This window comes from Pyrus communis, chromosome 10 (assembly GCF_963583255.1).
Source record: "Pyrus communis chromosome 10, drPyrComm1.1, whole genome shotgun sequence".
In the NCBI taxonomy this organism is placed as follows: Eukaryota; Viridiplantae; Streptophyta; class Magnoliopsida; order Rosales; family Rosaceae; genus Pyrus; species Pyrus communis.
Window position 1 is genome coordinate 9,733,363 of NC_084812.1, and position 17,972 is coordinate 9,751,334.

At 39.9% G+C, this 17,972-nt stretch overlaps 2 protein-coding genes across 2 annotated transcripts; one reads left to right on the forward strand and one right to left on the reverse strand.

Annotated features, from left to right (window-relative positions):
* Positions 1 to 1,849: 1,849 nt before the first annotated feature.
* Positions 1,850 to 6,479, reverse strand: LOC137747826 (uncharacterized mitochondrial protein AtMg00810-like). Its single transcript, XM_068487967.1, has 2 exons — positions 5,299 to 6,479; positions 1,850 to 1,916 (listed from the first exon to the last, which is right to left on the reverse strand). Exons 1-2 carry the CDS (start codon positions 6,477 to 6,479, stop codon positions 1,850 to 1,852), a joined length of 1,248 nt encoding a protein of 415 aa, XP_068344068.1.
* An 8,878-nt stretch (positions 6,480 to 15,357) lies between these two features.
* LOC137749035 (methyl jasmonate esterase 1-like) lies at positions 15,358 to 17,669 on the forward strand. The gene is made up of 3 exons (XM_068489217.1): positions 15,358 to 15,848; positions 16,845 to 16,973; positions 17,151 to 17,669. The coding sequence occupies exons 1-3, from the start codon at positions 15,363 to 15,365 to the stop codon at positions 17,421 to 17,423; spliced, it is 888 nt and encodes a 295-aa protein (XP_068345318.1). The 5' UTR covers positions 15,358 to 15,362; the 3' UTR covers positions 17,424 to 17,669.
* The last annotated feature ends 303 nt before the right edge of the window (positions 17,670 to 17,972 follow it).

Sequence of the window (17,972 nt, forward strand, 5' to 3'; positions counted from 1 at the left end):
GGCACTCCATTACAATTGGATTGAGCAACAAAAGAGCGATTGTATGGATATTGTGCAAGGGTTTTGGTGGATGTGGACCTAGCATGCGATCTCCCTCATTCTATCATGGTTGAACGAGATAGTCATGGGTTTCCAATGGATATTATTTATGAAAACTTGCAACCTAAATGTAGCAATTGTGGTGTGGTCGGTCACTTGTTTGTTAATTGCCGATATGTACGTAAGGTGGATGATCAAAGGGGACGTTCCCCTAGTAGAACAGGCAGATCAAAAGCTATATCCAAAAGCCATTTTCGACAGAAGTATCGCCCGATTCACGATATGGCAACTCTTGATGTTAACAATGGTAAGCTTGATGCTGTCGCAATGGCAGATCATGCTATAGATGCAGCTATCAATCATGAATTGGAAAAAAATGCGAATGTAGTTATTTCTCATGATGACGTATTAGTCCAACAAATAAATGAAGATGTGGTTGTTTCTCATGATGTCGCTTTGCCTCCTATGGATATTAGGAAAATGGATAGTATAGTAACTGATATTAGTGATGATGATATTTCACCTATACAAGTTCTTCATCAACAGACCACTATGGGTCCCTCTTCTATCTTGGTTTCTGATAAACCAACTACTAATAATTTGGGTTTTATTCTAGCAAAGAGGTTGAAAATTCAGATTTACCTTCTATTGATGTGGAACCTGTTGGCCCTCCTCCAGGGTTTGAAAATACCCATGTTTGTGCTGATGAGATTATCATTTCGCCTAGTCTGGTTAACTTGGTTACTTCAAGGGCACAAAAGGATCTTCAACATCTTACATCTTGGTTTGACATGGCTAAATCGGAGGTATCTTCAAATACCGTTAGTGCGTCCACTCCTGGGAAGGATATTGATGATACCGACATGACTCTAGTTCTTTCGAAATCACAAAAGCAATGATTGATGGTGATTCGCGTCCTGAGCCCATCGAGACACAGGCTAGGACAGCTTCTAAAAAAATTACTCAATGAAGGTGCTTTATTGGAATATTAGGGGCGTTGGCAATCGTCCAACACGTTGAGCTCTTCGTAGTATTGTCTGTAAATATTCTCCAGATATTATTTGTATTCCCGAACCATTTGTTCCTCTCAACCGGGTTCGTCCTTACTTTTGGAGGTTAATTGGTATGACTTTACTAGGGGTTAATGATCGTGGCCTTCAGCAACCTAACTTACGGATTTTTCATTCAGTGCAAGTCTCTTCTCATAAGGTAGTTTGTGCCTTTAATCAACATGCTTTTGTTCATTTTAATGTGAATGGTATTACATATGGTATTTCCTTTGTTTATGCGGCTACTACTGTGGTGGAACGCCGTTCTCTTTGGCCTTCACTTGCTCATGATTGTTTTATTTTTGTTGGACCTCACCTTGTTTTGGGAGATTGTAATGCTGTTTTATGTGTGCATGAAAAAAATTGGTAACATTCTACCACGACATTCTTCTTGCGAGGAATTTCAGGCAATGGCTGATATGTGTGGTCTTTTACCGGTTGACACTAAAGGCTTCCCTTTTACATGGACAAATGATCATGGTATTTCTTCGCACATTGAAATGCTTCTTGATCATTGTTTTTGTTCTTCCTCTTGGTATGACACCTGGCCAGTTACTAATTGCTCAACTCTTGCACGTCATTCTTCGGACCATAATCCACTTTTAGTCTCTTTTCAACAGTATGTTGCACAATTTCCCACACCTTTTCGGTTTCAGCGTGTTTGGTTGGACCACCCGGATTTTATCAATTTTGTAAAGGAGGCTTGGGGTTCTTTCCAGGTTTTTGGGTGTCCAATGTATGTTTTGCAATCAAAGCTTAAATTATTGAAGCCTCTTCTCAAAGCTTGGAATTCTAATGTTTTTGGTAATGTTAACACCGCAGTCGACTCTGCTCGGAATGCCAATGCATTAGAATCTATTCAGCTTGAGATTTCTACTTTAGGGTTTTCCGGGATTCGGCATGAGGCTAAGTTACGAGCGCATTCTCATCTCTCTTATGATTTAATTGTTCAGGAAAAATTTTAGAGGGATAAGGCTCGTTTACAATGGTTACAAGATGGGGATCGAAATACAAGTTACTTTCATAAGATTGCTAAAATTCATTGCCCTCGTAATTTTATTTCCTCTTTGCAAATTGGTTCGAACTTGGTGGAAAATGTTGATTCTTTGCGATCTCATGTTGATAAGCTCATATCTATATATATTTTGCATCAAATTCACTTGTCTTTTCTTAGTTAGTTCCTTATATTTTTGAACTATTTACTTTGTTTTTGTGTTTTGTAGGATTTGTCAAGTAAAGAAAACAAAAATAGCACAAGTGGAATTTTAAGTAACAAATTCGTCAAAACTGCCTGTGCACGTCAGCTGACTTTGGAAGCAAGTTGCGGACAGCTCAGAATGAATTAGAGAATGAGCCTTATATGCTTGGAAAGCTACGGATGTCTATTTTCTGGAGCATTTCGCGGATTGTTAATATCATTTTGCTAGAAGAAGTTATGGCTGTTTTAACACTGAAATGTTCCTAAGAGGCTGAGCAGTTTGTAACTGACAAGAAAGCATTGAAAGCAATAAATCCCATAAAACTAACAGCCAAAACTGATGCAGCCAAGAACAAGCCAGCTAACACCTATTCAAATATCAGAGGAAAAGGAAAATTAAGTGAGAGTAATGGGCATAAAGGCTGTCCAAAGAGTTACAATTGTTTTAGCATTTCCTCTCACTTATTGTCGTCACTAAATGGCGGTTAGTGGGGGTGAGTTATGGAGAAAAAACTGTGGCAGCAGAAAAGAAGAAAAGACCTATAGGTTGCAGCAGCAAAGAGGGGAAAATAAAAAAGTGTGAAAAAAAGATAGAAAAAAAAGAAGGAAAGCAAGGAAAAAAGGCAAGGCTGCTGTGTTGGGGAAGGAAGGAAAGGAAGGAGGAAATCTTGGCATTCTCTTCTCTCGGTTTTATCTTCTCAAACTCATGTCTTTCTTTTGGTTTAATTTGAGAATTATGTGTAACTAATTTTTAGTAGTTAGGGGCTGTTTTGAAGCCCCGAATATGATTGCAAGTTTGTTATGACATTTCGTTTGAATTACTTTTATGAATGGATGAAAATTGGTTCACTACTTGTCTCATTGATGAATTTTTTATGTGTTTTCTACGGATGCATACTTAGTAACCATATCTAGGATTCTAATGCTATGAATATGTGTGTGCCTGCCCTTGTCGAATGAGGACCTACATATGTTCTAGAGTAGTACTTGTTAATTGCGATTAACATGTGAATCAATTTCTAGGATAAGTAAGACAACGCTAGTACTTACGATGCCTTGTGATGACTCAAACTCTTTTCGTTCTTAATGATTTCTATTTGTTAAATCTATGAACACACCATTCTAGAATGCATGCTAGGGACTAAGTTAAGTTGAAAACGCTATTCTCTTAACATACTACATAAGAAAGAGTAATAGATTGAGTTCTAACATTGTGCCAACTTGAGCATCTTCATACGGAAATAAAAAGAATTTGAATTAAACATAACATGTTTGTATGATTATTTGGTGGTGGATAACAATTCCCCTAACTCATTTTTCTTAATTTGTGAACTACTTAAAAATCTGTTTTTGTCATGTTTTTGTTCGATTTAATTTAAATAGAAAATCAACTCCAAAAATCCCAAAAATTTGTGTGAGTGTAGCTCTTTGTGTTTAGTATCTGCATATAAAATTTCGTAGACTTTAGATAAGTGTAAGTTGGTCTAATAATTATTTTTCGGTGGCTGGTCAGTAGGGACAGCAGCCCAGTTTTTGTGACATTTTAAGTAGTTAGATAAAACAATCTTCTACGGGAAAGACCCTTATTTTCATATGCTACAATTGACAAATATTATTGTTAATAAGGAAAATTAATAGGACATTTGTGTGCTACTTTGTGGTGTGCTTTTAATCCTATCACATGTTGTCGATCATTTTTTTACTGCTTTCTTTAATGATGGCTCCACTACTAATATAGGTATGGTTTCAAGGTTGATTTCTCCTATGGTTTCTGCCTATGAGAATAATTCATTACTAGCTGTCCTTACCTTTGATGAAGTTCGTTCCATAGCATTTTCTATGGATCCTAATAGTGCTCCTGGTCGGGATGGTTTTGGTGGGCATTTTTTTCGTGCCGCTTGGGATTTTGTTGGTGTTGATGTTGTGAGAGCAGTTCACTCGTATTTTTTCTGTCTAGTTATATTTTCCCTGATTTCAATTCTAATTTTGTGGCTTTGATTTCGAAATCACCAGAGGCTAATATTATCTCACAGTTCCGTCCAATTGCTTTGGCTAATTTTTCTTTTAAAATTATTACCAAGATACTTGCTAGTCGTCTTGCTCCTATTGCTGCCCGAATTATTATGCCAAACCAGTTTGCTTTTCTCAAAGACAGGAATATTTCAGATTGTATCTTATTAGCTTCAGAAGGTATTAATTTGCTTGATAATAGGAATTATGGTGGGAATGTGGCCACTAAATTTGATGTGGCTAATGTAGAAAAAGGTATGTAGGCTAAAAAATATATTTGTTATTGATACGTGAATGTGGAAAAATGGAAGAGAATGCAAATGGAAGAGAATGCTTATGGAAGAGAATGCAAATGGAAGAGAATGCTTATGGAAGAGAATGCAAATGGAAGAGAATGCTTTTATTGTTTCATTATATTTCTCTACAAGATTACAAGGATATATATACATGATACAAATGTGTAGGTAGGACAAGGTAGCCGTCCTAGTGTGTAGGTAGGACAAGGTAGGACGGCTGTAGAGGACAAGGTAGCCGTCCTAGTGTGTAGGTAGGACAAGGTAGGACGGCTGTAGGACGGCTAGTGTGTAGGTAGGACAAGGTAGGACGGCTTGACGGCTGTAGGACGGCTTATTCTTCCAATAATAATATTATATACAATTACACAAGGACTCCAACCATATTCCTTATTTGTCTAACACTCCCCCTCAAGTTGGAGAGTGGATGTCAAGAACTCCCAACTTGCGTAACATACCCGAAAACTTTTCTTTCCCAAGAGGTTTGGTAAACAAGTCTGCCAACTGTTGTGCCGTACCCACATGCTTGGTCTCTATTGTGCCATCTACAATTTTATCTCGTATAAAGTGACAATCCATCTCAATGTGACGAGTTCGTTCATGAAAAACAGGATTGGCAGCTATATGTAACGCTGCTTGATTATCACAAAATAAAATGGAAGGACCATCCAAAGGAATGTTCAAATCCTTCAACAAAAAATGAAGCCAAACTATCTCGCAACAAGCACCTGCCATGGCCCTATATTCCGCCTCTGCTGAAGAGAGCGAAACGGTTTTCTGTCGTTTCGTCCGCCAAGAAATCAAAGAACCGCCCAAGAATACACAATACCCAGTAGTCGAACGGCGAGTGATAGGGCAACCTGCCCAATCAGAATCACAAAACGCAGTTAACTTGGTCTGGTTGTCAGAACGAAATAATAAACCTTGACCTGGAGTAGCCTTCAAATAACGAACAATACGAAGCGCAGCATCCATATGAGATATCCTTGGCTCGTGCATAAAACGGCTTAGAACATGCACAGAATAGGTGATATCCGGCCGAGTGATAGTGAGATATATTAACCGACCTACTAATCGTCGATATTTTTCAGGATCCTTGAGAAGTTCTCCTTTATCAGATAATTTTGTGTCATCCATAGGAAAAGCAATGGGTCGTGCTCCCAAAAAACCATAGTCCTTGAGAATCTCTAATGCATACTTGCGTTGAGAAATATAAATCCCTTGTTTGGAACGAGAAACCTCAATACCCAAAAAATATTTTAAATCACCAAGGTCTTTTATCCGAAAATGATCACGGAGAAAAGACTTCAGAGAATTAATGGCACTAGCATCATTGCCTGTAATCACAATATCATCCACATAAATGAGCAAAGCTGTGAAAGAAATACCAGACTTTTTAGTGAACAATGAATAGTCAGCTTTGGATTGTTGAAAACCGGCAGAAATGATGGCACTAGTGAATTTGGCAAACCATTGGCGAGAAGCCTGCTTAAGACCATAAAGTGACTTGTGAAGGCGACACACAAGATTCTCCCCCTGTCGTCGAAGACCAGGAGGAGGAGACATATAGATTTCTTCATGTAAGTCACCATGTAAGAAAGCATTATTAACATCAAGCTGATGAAGAGACCAAGACTGACTAGCAGCAAGAGCAAGAAGACAACGCACCGTAATCATCTTAGCAGTAGGAGAAAAAGTGTCATGATAATCAATACCTTCAGCCTGAGTGAAGCCTTTAGCAACCAAACGAGCTTTGTAGCGGTCAATAGAGCCGTCGGAATTGTGCTTGAGTTTGTACACCCACTTACAACCAATGAGAATTTTGCCAAGGGGCAAGGAAGTTAAAGTCCAAGTACCATTAGCATGTAAAGCTTGAAGCTCCTCAGTCATAGCACGTTGCCAATTGGGGTCAGTGGCAGCCTCGGCAAAGGAGGAAGGCTCCACAGTCCAACTGACAGAGTTAATGTAAGAAAAATGCCTGGGAGAGTAACGGTGATAAGAGAGAATTACAAAGTGGATATCGCGTACCTTGTGTAGAACCGGGTTGCGAAGTCGAAGATGGGTGGGATGGCAGAATCACTTGCGAGCAAACGTAGTCTTTTAAATAGGATGGAGGTTTATGGGCACGGGAAGAGGTGCGGGGAAGGGGAGGATTGGTAGGTAGTGGGGGGGTAGGGATGTCCGTGGGTAAAAGGGTGAAAGGTAAAGAAGTAGCGGGGGGGGGGGGGGGGGGAAGGAGGGGATGCCGAGAGGGCAGGGGAATGGGGAGGAACAGGTAATGGGGCAGCAAGGGAATCTGTGGGAGGCGTGGAAGGGGAGGAAGGTGGAGGAGGGTGAGGCGTCGGGGCAGGAAGGGGTGGGTTATATGTAAAGTCCAGAGGGGGTGGGATGGGTAGGGTAGGCGGAGAGGATGGGATAGGAGGGTGAGAAATGACATAAGGGAAAGTACTTTCGTGAAAGATGACGTCTCGACTAGTGAAAATGCGGTGATTGTCGAGATCGTAAAGGGTATAGGCCTTTTGTCCATGAGGATAACCGAGAAAAATGCAACGATGAGCCCGAGGGGAAAATTTGGTGGTGGGAGTGACAGAGGTGGCATATGCCAGACAACCAAAGACGCGGAAGTGGTCATAAGATGGGGTTTTCGAAAAGAGAACCTCAAATGGGGATTTATGATGGAGAAGACGGGTAGGGAGACGATTGATGAGATAAGTAGCGGTAAGAACACATTCCCCCCAAAACTTGATAGGAAGATGGGATTGAAAACGAAGGGCGCGAGCGGTTTCAAGAAGATGACGATGTTTTCTTTCAACAACGCCATTTTGTTGGGGGGTATAAACACAAGAAGTTTGTAAAAGCACCCCATGATCAGAGAAAAAACTACGAAGAGATAAAAATTCACCACCATTGTCAGTACGAATGCATTGGATGGTAGTGCGGAATTGGGTAGTGACATAAGCAAAAAAATCCTTAATTAATTGTTGAGTGTCAGATTTATGTTTCATGAGGAAGACCCACGTAAAGCGAGAAAAATCATCCACAATGGTTAAGAAATAATGAGCACCAGAAAGAGAAGATTGACGATTCAGGCCCCAAATATCACAATGAATTAAAGCAAAAGGGAAAGTTGATGAAATTGAACTCAAAAGAAAAGGTTGACGAGTTTGTTTTGCCAACGGACAAACATCACAAATATGACTAGAATCAAAAGTATAATTAAGAGAGCTAGATGCTAAAGCTTGCAAACGAGTGGAGGAGGGGTGACCAAGACGCCTATGCCAGAGGGAGGAGGGGATGGTAATGATGTTGCAGAGAGGTTGACGGGTGGGGAGAGAAGAGGTAAGGGCCACAAGGTAATACAGATCGCCACGTCGCTTACCCACACCAATCATCGCCTTCGAAACCAAGTCCTGCAAAACACACCAAGAAGGAAAGAAGGTTATGGAACACGATAATCCATCTGTAAGTTTACCAACCGATAAAAGGTCCACTCGGAAATTAGGGACACATAAAACATCCTTCAAAGTAACTGATGAATTTAAAGGAAGAGTGCCGGTAAAAGTAATGGGAGCGGAAGCACCACTAGGCAAAGAAACATGCGGCAAATGTGAAGGAGAACGATTAACCAAACATGAAGTGGAAGAAGTAATATGATCCGTAGCACCACTGTCAAGAATCCATTGACCATGACGAGAGGTGACAGGTAACAAACCTTGGGCAAAATCAGTAGTGAGCACGGCATTGGCCTGAGGAGGAGTGGTGGTGTCACGTAGAGCAGCTAGAACACGAGAGTGCTGCTCGGCAGAGAGGTCAGGCATGGCGAGCTGTAAGTCATGCAAAGTGGGCTGGGTCCCGTGCACTTGGTGGGTCGCTGGAGTAGAAGAGGAGGCGGGGGCCTGGGTGCCTTGCACGTGATGGGCCTGGGTGAAATTATGGGGCCGGGAAGCAGAAAACCGTGGCTGCCGGGGAGGACTGGAAGGTGCATGGCTGCGAGAAGAACTGGAAGCAGTAGCACGGCGCGGTGGTCGCCACGGTTGGCCATGGAGGGGATGGCCAACGGGATAGCCATGAAGTTTATGGCAGGTGTCTCGGGTATGATAATCAAAATTGCAGTAGGTGCAGTGGAGGGGAGGACGAGCAGAGGAAGGACGGGACGGGCCACGAACAGCCATGGGAACGGCAGAGAAAGCTGCCGAAAAAAAAAAAAAATTAGGGCTAGGGTTATAAACCTGCTCTGTATACCATGTAGAAAAAGGTATGTAGGCTAAAAAATATATTTGTTATTGATACGTGAATGTGGAAAAATGGAAGAGAATGCTTATGGAAGAGAATGCAAATGGAAGAGAATGCTTTTATTTTTTCATTATATTTCTCTACAAGATTACAAGGATATATATACATGATACAAATGTGTAGGTAGGACAAGGTAGCCGTCCTAGTGTGTAGGTAGGACAAGGTAGGACGGCTGTAGAGGACAAGGTAGCCGTCCTAGTGTGTAGGTAGGACAAGGTAGGACGGCTGTAGAGGACAAGGTAGCCGTCCTAGTGTGTAGGTAGGACAAGGTAGGACGGCTGTAGGACAGCTGTAGGACGGCTTGACGGCTGTAAGACGGCTAGTGTGTAGGTAGGACAAGGTAGGACGGCTTGACGGCTGTAGAACGACTTATTCTTCCAATAATAATATTATATACAATTACACAAGGACTCCAACCATATTCCTTATTTGTCTAACAGCTAAGGCCTTTGATACGTTAAGCTGGAGTTTCTCACAAATGTTCTATCAACTTTTAGGTTTCATGCAACGTTTTTCAAGTGGATTGATGCTATTCTTGCCTCAGCACGTTTATCTATTATTTTTAATGGATCTCCAATTGGCTTTTTTGGTTGTTCACGAGGGGTTCATCAGGGGGATCCGTTTTCTGCTCTTCTTTTTTTGTCTTGCTGAAGAGGTTTTTAGTAGAGGAATCCTTGAACTTCGTAATTTCAGGCCATACTAATTCTATTTCCTTTCCTCACGGGGTAGTGGCTCCATCACATGTTCTTTTTGCTGATGATATCCTTGTGTTTTGTAGAGGTGATAAGAGAAGTTTACAAAACCTCATGGCTTTCATGGATAAGTATGGTGTTAACTTTAGTCAATTTATTAGCAAGCCAAAGTCTCGTGTTTACATCAGAAAATATGCTCTGCCACGTCGTTCTGTAATTGTTTCTTGGTTGGGGATTTCTCGTGGTGAGTGTCCTTTCACTTATTTAGGTGTTCCTCTTTTTCGTTGAAAACCTAAACATTCTTTTTTCGAGCCTCTAACTGATAAGGTGTGGCAACGTATGTCACATTGGAATAGTCACTTTCTATCTATGGCGGGTAGCCTCACACTGGTTAAATCTGTGGTAGTCAGTATGTTATCTCACAGTTTTTCAATTTATTCATGGCCTGCTTCTATTCTAGCTCAAGTATGTTCTTGGGCTTGTAATTTTATTTGGACTGGTTCTACAGATTCGCGAGGGTTTTCGACAGTCTCTTGGAAAAAGTGTTGTGTTCCTTATAGTGAAGAGGATCTTGGTATTCGTAATTTTGCTTCTTTAAACAAATCTTTTCTTCTTAAGAAGTTTTGGGACATTTTGACCACCTCCTCTATGGCTGCAATTTTTTTTCGAGGCCGCTTTATTAATTGTTTGGGACTGCCTTGTTTGTCTTATAAATGTTCCTCCATATGGCCTGGGTTGTGCCTCCCTCTTTTTGGAGATATTATCTCTAGATCTCATTGGATTATTGTTACCGATCACAAAGTTTCTTTTTGGAATGCAGTTTGGTTAACTGAGCCCATTGCGGATGCTTTGGATATTCCCATGTCTATGCGAAAGTCATTAAAATCTAAAGTTTCTGATTTTATATATAATGGCCATTGGTGTCAACCTGCTTTCCTCAATGATCGGATGCACTCAATATGGAATAAATTGCTCTCTATTACTTTGCCTATGGATCCTGGAGTGGATGACTTATTGGTTTGGAATGATGCTACTAATGGTCATTTAACACTTACTCAGGCTTATGATTTTAAAAGAAGTAAACAACCTCTGGTTACTTGGGTAATTGGGTTTGGTGTTCTTGCTACCGTCCTCATAATTCAATTGGGTTTGGCATTCTTGCTACTGTCCTCGTAATTCAATTATTTTATGAAAGTATATGCATGGTAAGCTTGTCACCGATATTCTTTTGCAAGATTGAGGATTTTCTTTGGCGTCTATATGCTCATTCTATAGCTCGGTAATTGAGACACCTTCTCACCTCTTTTTCGGTTGTAATTATTCTCTCACCTCTTTTTCAGTTGTAATTACTCTTGCCAAATTTGGTCTTCATGTTTGCGTTGGTTTAAGGTGGACATAATTTTTTTTGACATTTTAAGTTTTTTTTCCTATCCTCTTGAACATGGTTTTGGCTCTCAAGTTCAAGTTTTGTGGTGGGGGATGATTGGCGCGAGTTGTTATTCTATTTGGGCGGCCCGCAATTCATTGCGTTTTGAGGAAATATCTCTTTATGTTTCCACTATTGTTCGTGATATTAAGTTGCAGCTGACTGAGATTCATTCTTTGAGCACTAGTACCATGCGAAACTCTATGTCTGATCTTTGTATTCTTCGTGCCATTGGAGCTAAAGGTTGTCTAGCCAAAGCTCCTTGTATTCATGAGGTTCTATGGCTGCCACCTCCTATTTCTTTGATTAAAGTTAACATTGATGGTGCGACTCGTGGTGCTCCTGGTTTAGCGGGTATTGGGGGTATTTTTCAAGATCATTTTGGCAGTTGTTTAGGTTGTTTTGCAGCTTCTATTGGAATTGCTTATTCTTTAGAAGTAGAGTTGCATGTGGTTATTCATGCCATGGATTTGGCTTGGGTAAACGGTTGGAATTATTCGTGGATCGTGATTCTTCCTTAGTGGGTCCTTTTTCTTTCTTGTAACAACTCGTTCCGGGATTTACGTAAAAAAAATGGGTATTTTTGTATTTTCATTAAGTTTGGGGATACCTTCCTTTTTAAAATTGTTTTTGAGTCTTAATTGGTGAGCCCAAGGGGCCCACCCCCTGTTTTTGTTCCCCCGTTCCATCACTTTCCCTTTTCTTTTGTTTTTTTTTCTTCTGAAAAGTCTCTCTCTCTCTCTCTCTCTCTCTCTTTCTTTCTCTTTGTCTTCCTCTCCCTCCCTCCGAGCAGAACACACACACACACACCCATGCCCACACCTATAACTCTTTTCTAACCCCGTGGTTGTGTTTTGGACGTCAAACCATGAAGAAACCACCTTGGAGACATTTCCCAGTTTTCCGGCGAGCACCGCCTCTTTCGAGGCAATTTCCGGCCAAACCACGGCGAGTTGGCCGGCATACGAGGTATCAATCTCTTCGTCTCGCTGAGTACTACAACTTTCCTTTTTGTTTCACCCGCTTTCATTGAGTATGGAAGAAGTTATACTCATTTGAATCTTACCCAGTTTCTGGCGACCTCAGTGACTTTCGAGGCAATTTCCGGCCAAACCACGGCGATTTGGCCGGCGTGCAAGGTATCAATCTCTTCGTCTCGCTGAGTACTACAACTTTTCTTTTTGTTTTACCCAATTTCATTGAGTATTGAAGAAGTTATGCTCATTTGAATCTTACCCAGTTTCCGGCGGACACCAGTAGCTTCCAGGCTGTTTTCCGGCCAACTCCGACCACGATGACGGGAACTAAGGGTATATTTCGATTCCTTACCTTCGGGGCTTCAATTTGGTATATTGAATGACATGTTTTGGTTGAGTTTTGAGCTCCAACGGAGCTTGGGAATTCGCCGGCCGAAAACCGGCCTTCCCCCTCCTTGGAATCCGGCGACCACCAAACCCAAACGCCTTAGGGCCTGGTTGCAAGCCCAAACCCATTACCCTTTTAATTGGGCCATTGGGCCATGAGGTTTCAAACCCAAACTCACTTTCCTTCTAACCCAAACCCAACCCACTTAAAACCTAAACCCAATTACCCTAACTCAAAACCCTAAGCCCAAACCCGTGACCCGTTGAACGTTGACCCGGTCAACGGTCAGCGTTGACTTTGTCTTTGACCGGTCAACGGTCAATGTTGACTTTGACCGTTGACTTTTTGGGTTTTTGTGCGGGACCCCTCCTAGGCTAATTTCGACTTCCTGAACCCGTTTCCGATGTCCGTTTTCCCAAATTCAATCGTTTGAGTAGAGTTTGACTAAATGTACCATTTATGTGCTTAGGGGCGATTATCTGTGGCGTTTCCTTCTTCGCTAGATGGCGTGGCTTTTCGACGGCGAAGTACTGTGAGTGGACCCCTTCTAAAAAAATGCATGTTTTGATAGTATAAATGCATACATGAAAAGCATGATTTGATGATTATGTTTTATGAAACGTTTTACGAGATAACATGCTTATTGAGGCTAGTTTGAATTATTACTATTTTTCCTATAACTCATGTTCTTATAGAATATCTGATGGATGATGATATGATATTTAGAACACGTTTAGAACACCTCTTTATAGTATAGATGATTGATGACTTTATACTATGAAGTTGATTTTCAATATATGAATGTTCAATGGTTTTGTACTTACCTAATGGTTCTTTCCGCTACGGGACGTAGGGATAGATCTGGTCCGTCTCAGGCGACGGTTTGGTGTTGGCACAGGGCCTGGAGTGTGTTTTCCTCTGACTGTCTGCTCAAAGACGGGGAGCCGGCATGGGGCCTGAAGTGTATTTTCCTCTGACTGTCGGCTCAGAGACGGGAAGCCGGCATGGGGCCTGAGAGTTATCGGACATTCACTAGTGTTTATTATTTATGCGAATTATGATTTGAGACATTGCACGACATGCTAGGTTTCGGAAAACCTATGTTTATCATTATATATGTGTTTTCATAAAACCTGGGGGTTAGTATGTTGATAACTGTTTTATTATATATATATATATATATATCAACTTGGTCCACTCATGTTTGTTTTGCGCCCCCTTCAGGACTTAGAATCGAGGCATACAATCTCGACGTCCAGGCACTTCCGCATCGGCATCTTCGAGTCTTCTCAGTGTAGGACCCACTCCTTTGTTTCATTCAATTTTATATTATTTTCTTCTAGTGTTCTAGATTAGAGGTGTGCTCTGAATACGGTCCTTATTTGCATATTCATTATTCATTTATATTTATAAGCCTTATATACCCCTTGTTTTCAGCATTTGCACTCAATAAATGGCTTTCGTCACCCTCGGGTGTCGGCCAGCACGTGCCTACCTTGGTATTCGGGGAATATCGGGGTCGGGGCGTGTCATTTCTTCTACTTCTTGCAAGATTCCTTGGCGGCTACGTGTTCATTGGATTAATTGCCTTGCTCTTCTCTCTCGTATGCATGATCGTGTCACTCATATTTTTCGAGATAGTATTGCAGTTGCCGATTGTTTGGCTAATTTCAGTGTGGATCATTCTGGGGGTTTATATTGAGACTCTTGTCCTCCTTGTGCAACTTCAGCTTACATTCATAACCTTTCTTCACGACCTAATTTTAGGTTTTGGTAGTTTGGTCCTTGATGCTTGCAAAAGTATTAACTTTCATTGAGCGGTTCATGCTGGTAGATTTTGCACCTGCCACCATGCTCGTGACTTCGAGTTTCATCTTGTTGTTTGTTTTTGTTGATGTTTCTTTGTTTTTCTCTTAGCATGTTTTGGCTCCATCCCGCCGCTTGTATTTTTTTATTTTTACTTTTCTTTATTTAATAAATTCGGAGATAGGGGACCCGCGCCGGGGGGTGGGGGGTGGGGTTGTTCTATCAGGGAGTTAGCCTTTTCTCATCACTCTGAGCGGGAAGGAAGTAGCCTACTTGTAGTTGACGGCTAATCCTGGGGTTTGATTCTTAAGGTTTCTACTAACGATCAAGCCTAATGCATAGCTCGACTTGTCTAATTCATTATCATCCTTTCATTTAAAAAAAAATTGCACTTAAATTATTGGATTTCAAGAGATATATGTTAGGTCACATGTTCTAAAGCCCATATTTAATTTGGAACGTGGCTTATATATTTGCTTTAACGTGAAATATCGTTGCTAACAATGACATGGGGTGCCTTGCAGCATTTGACAACTGAAGAGTCCAATGTTGATGCGTGAAATGATATTAGTAGTAGCAGTACAGAAAAAGTCACAGACCATTAAACCATGTTAAATTACGTGAAAACTCTCACACCACCGATCAAACAACACAAATTAGAACTTATATTACTTTAACTTTTAATTGGATCAATGACTTTTGTAGAGGGCCTTCATACAATTACACGAGTAATGAAGTGAGGACAATATTAATATAATTAGCATTAAATCGCGACGCATATCTTAAACAAACCTTACTCATCATTTCACATAAGGTGCCATTTGGTTCTTGATCAAGAGAAATGCTAAGGAGACTCCCTCAAAAGTGGACTTTTTATGGACTATTTGTCACTTCACAGTTTAAAATCAATTTCTATGACAATACTATAAATATTGTGCAAAAAACATAAGGCGATAGGAATTCAAAGAGAATCCCACTTCTAAAAGAGCTTTGTTAGCATTTCTCCTTGATAAAATATGTGGGTCTGAGTTAGGAAACTACTTTTCTAGCAAAGTGGCGTTGGGAATGCTATAAATGTCATGGCTCACGTCAAGACTTTTGACTTTCGACCCAAGTATTAGTTCTCTGATCGATTTCTATAAATAAAAGTAAGACGAGAGAGGCAAACCCTATCAAGGAAATTGAGAGTTAATGATAGAGAAAATATTATTGGAGAACATGACAGAAAAGCTCCTTTTGTTTTTTCTTTTATTTATTTGCTTGGCAAAAGCTAGAACCTCAACCCCATCCCCGCCCTCCAACATTCACAACCAAACTCAAAGTCCAAAACATTTTGTATTGATACATGGAGCTTGTCATGGAGCATGGATCTGGTATAAGGTGGCAACTCTCCTCAAGGACTCAGGTCACAATGTCACAGCTCTAGACTTGGGAGCATCCGGGATCAACCCGATTCAGGTACAGCAGCTCCCTTCGTTGTCGGAATTCGTCGAGCCCTTAACAAAGCTCATGGTGTCTCTACCACCAAATGAAAAGGTTATCCTTGTGGGTCACAGCATGGGGGGCGCAGTCATATCTATTATCATGGAGAGGTTCCCTCATAAAATTGTTGCTGCAGTATATGTCACGGCTTTTATGTATGGTCCCACTCTCAATTTCTCAACTATATATGCAGAGGTAATGAACTTCATATATACTAAAAGTCTAAACGTTCCGCTATATATCGTAAAACCTCGATACGTGAATGTTCGATAAAATAATAACCTCAGTTAAATAATAAAATTTTCCAATCCCAACTCGGGTCAGATTGCTAAGATAATAACCTTGCTAAATGCATAAGATAATCATTTTTCTTAAAATTCTTGAAGGCCCAATGAATATGTAAATTAATAATTATAAAATACATAAAGAAATAACACATAAAATTCATAATACATACTTAGGATCATTTCTCTAGTCATATTCACTTGATATTAGAGAAACCACTGATACATACAATATTTTTTCTAACTCGAAATATTTTGCTAGTTTGTGCCTCTTGACATTATTATTTTTCATCTCACCCGACAAATACTATGTTGGCCTTCTAAAAGCGTTTGATACTGTTGGTGCTTGATAGAAATCAACTGATACTTTTGTTGAACGCATTGTTTCCAAGTCTTTGAACTAGAAGAGATATGCTCATTTTTATACTCGCACAATACTCTGCTTGTCTCATCAGTCAATGTAGATTTTTTTAATTCCTTTCAAATGACATGTCGTAGATGAACAAGTTGTGATAATTGTAAGGAGTCTAAAGAGATTATGTTGCATGTACATAAAACATAGAAGTACTTTATTTTTTAGGAAATTAATTTTTATAATACTTGTTTGTCTTGTTCTTAAATTATCTTGAAAGTTATAAATTATTCATTTATCGAATAACTTCTTTAAAATAATAAGTTTTTTTCCCAACATTAGTCATTTATGGATGTTTTACTGTTTAACTCATTTATTGATCATATATCATACTAACCTCATTTGGTGAATCAAGAAATGCGATAAATAAATATGGCATTTTTTTTTAAAATATCTGTCATAGGTAACAATTTAACATGAACTCTCGTTCATTGTTTTCGGAATCCTACTTAAGGGTAATTATCTAAAAAGTAATTTTCTAAAAAAATTGTATAGGTTACAAAAGGATATGATGCTATGGACTCTCAATTCAGATATGATAACGGAACCAACAACCCTGCAACCTCCTTTCTCGTTGGGCCTAAAGCCTTGGCGACAACCGTGTACCAGCTCTCACCACCACAGGTAAGTCTTAAAGTGTGTCTATTGCCATATATAGGAACCTTATCGTGTTCTCTTAACACACACTAGAAAGATAAGGTGTAGTGTAAGAGTAGAGCGCTAATAGTTCTAAAATATAAGTTGGGGCTTTCCAATATTGGTTAGCTAATACTTTTTTTGTTTTATGCTTGTAATGGACAGGATTTAACTCTAGCACTATCGTTGGTGAGATATTTTCCTTTATATAATTACGATGTAATAAAACTCACAAAGAAGAAGTATGGATCAGTTCCTAGAGTATTCATCGTGGCCAACCAAGACCGTACGCTAATGTTGGATGTGCAAAATTACATGATCAAGAACAATCCCCCAAATGAAGTGAAAGTGATAAACGGTTCTGATCATATGGTCATGTTCTCTAAACCAGTGGAGCTGTTCTGCCACCTCCAAAGTATTGCTGAGAAGTATTCATAAATATATGGACGGACATGATTAATTCAGGCATACTAGCTAGCTAGCCTGCGTTGCATGCACCATAGTACAAAATGTAAATGAATAAATGAGATTGTTTTAATTACTAATAATTACGTGTCCATGAACTTTGGTTCAAGAGGCATGACGCACTACTATAAACATGGTCACTTAGTTTAGCTTGGTTCAAAGTTATGGTTTTTTTTTTTTAATAAATGATATTATTAATATTAAGGGATGGTCACTTAGTTTAGCTTGGTTCAAAGTTATTTTTTTTTAATAAATGATATTATTAATATTAAGGGAGTGGAGAAGTGGATTAAGTCTCACAATAGGCTAGCAATAATGTGGTTCAAATTCACTTTCGTTAAGAATCGAACCTAAAACCTCTCACTTGTAAGCACAGCTCGAAACACCACTAGACTATAGTAGTAAATGGCTTAAAAGTTATGTTTTTATTTTTTATTTATGAGTGCATTTTTGCTCACCACCCTCAAGTGGTAGTAATGCTCACCACCCTATTTATCGAGAAAAACTTGTATGGGGCTTGGC

Coding starts and splice junctions, on each gene's coding strand:
- LOC137747826 (XM_068487967.1), bottom strand. CDS start 6,479: ATGACTGAGGAGCTTCAAGCTTTACATGCTAATGGTACTTGGACTTTA. Junction 1,917..5,298: donor GGTGCTTGTTGCGAGATAGT/TTGGCTTCATTT, acceptor CATTCCGAGCAG/AGTCGACTGCGGTGTTAACA.
- LOC137749035 (XM_068489217.1), top strand. CDS start 15,363: ATGATAGAGAAAATATTATTGGAGAACATGACAGAAAAGCTCCTTTTG. Junction 15,849..16,844: donor TCTCAACTATATATGCAGAG/GTAATGAACTTC, acceptor AAAATTGTATAG/GTTACAAAAGGATATGATGC. Junction 16,974..17,150: donor ACCAGCTCTCACCACCACAG/GTAAGTCTTAAA, acceptor TGTAATGGACAG/GATTTAACTCTAGCACTATC.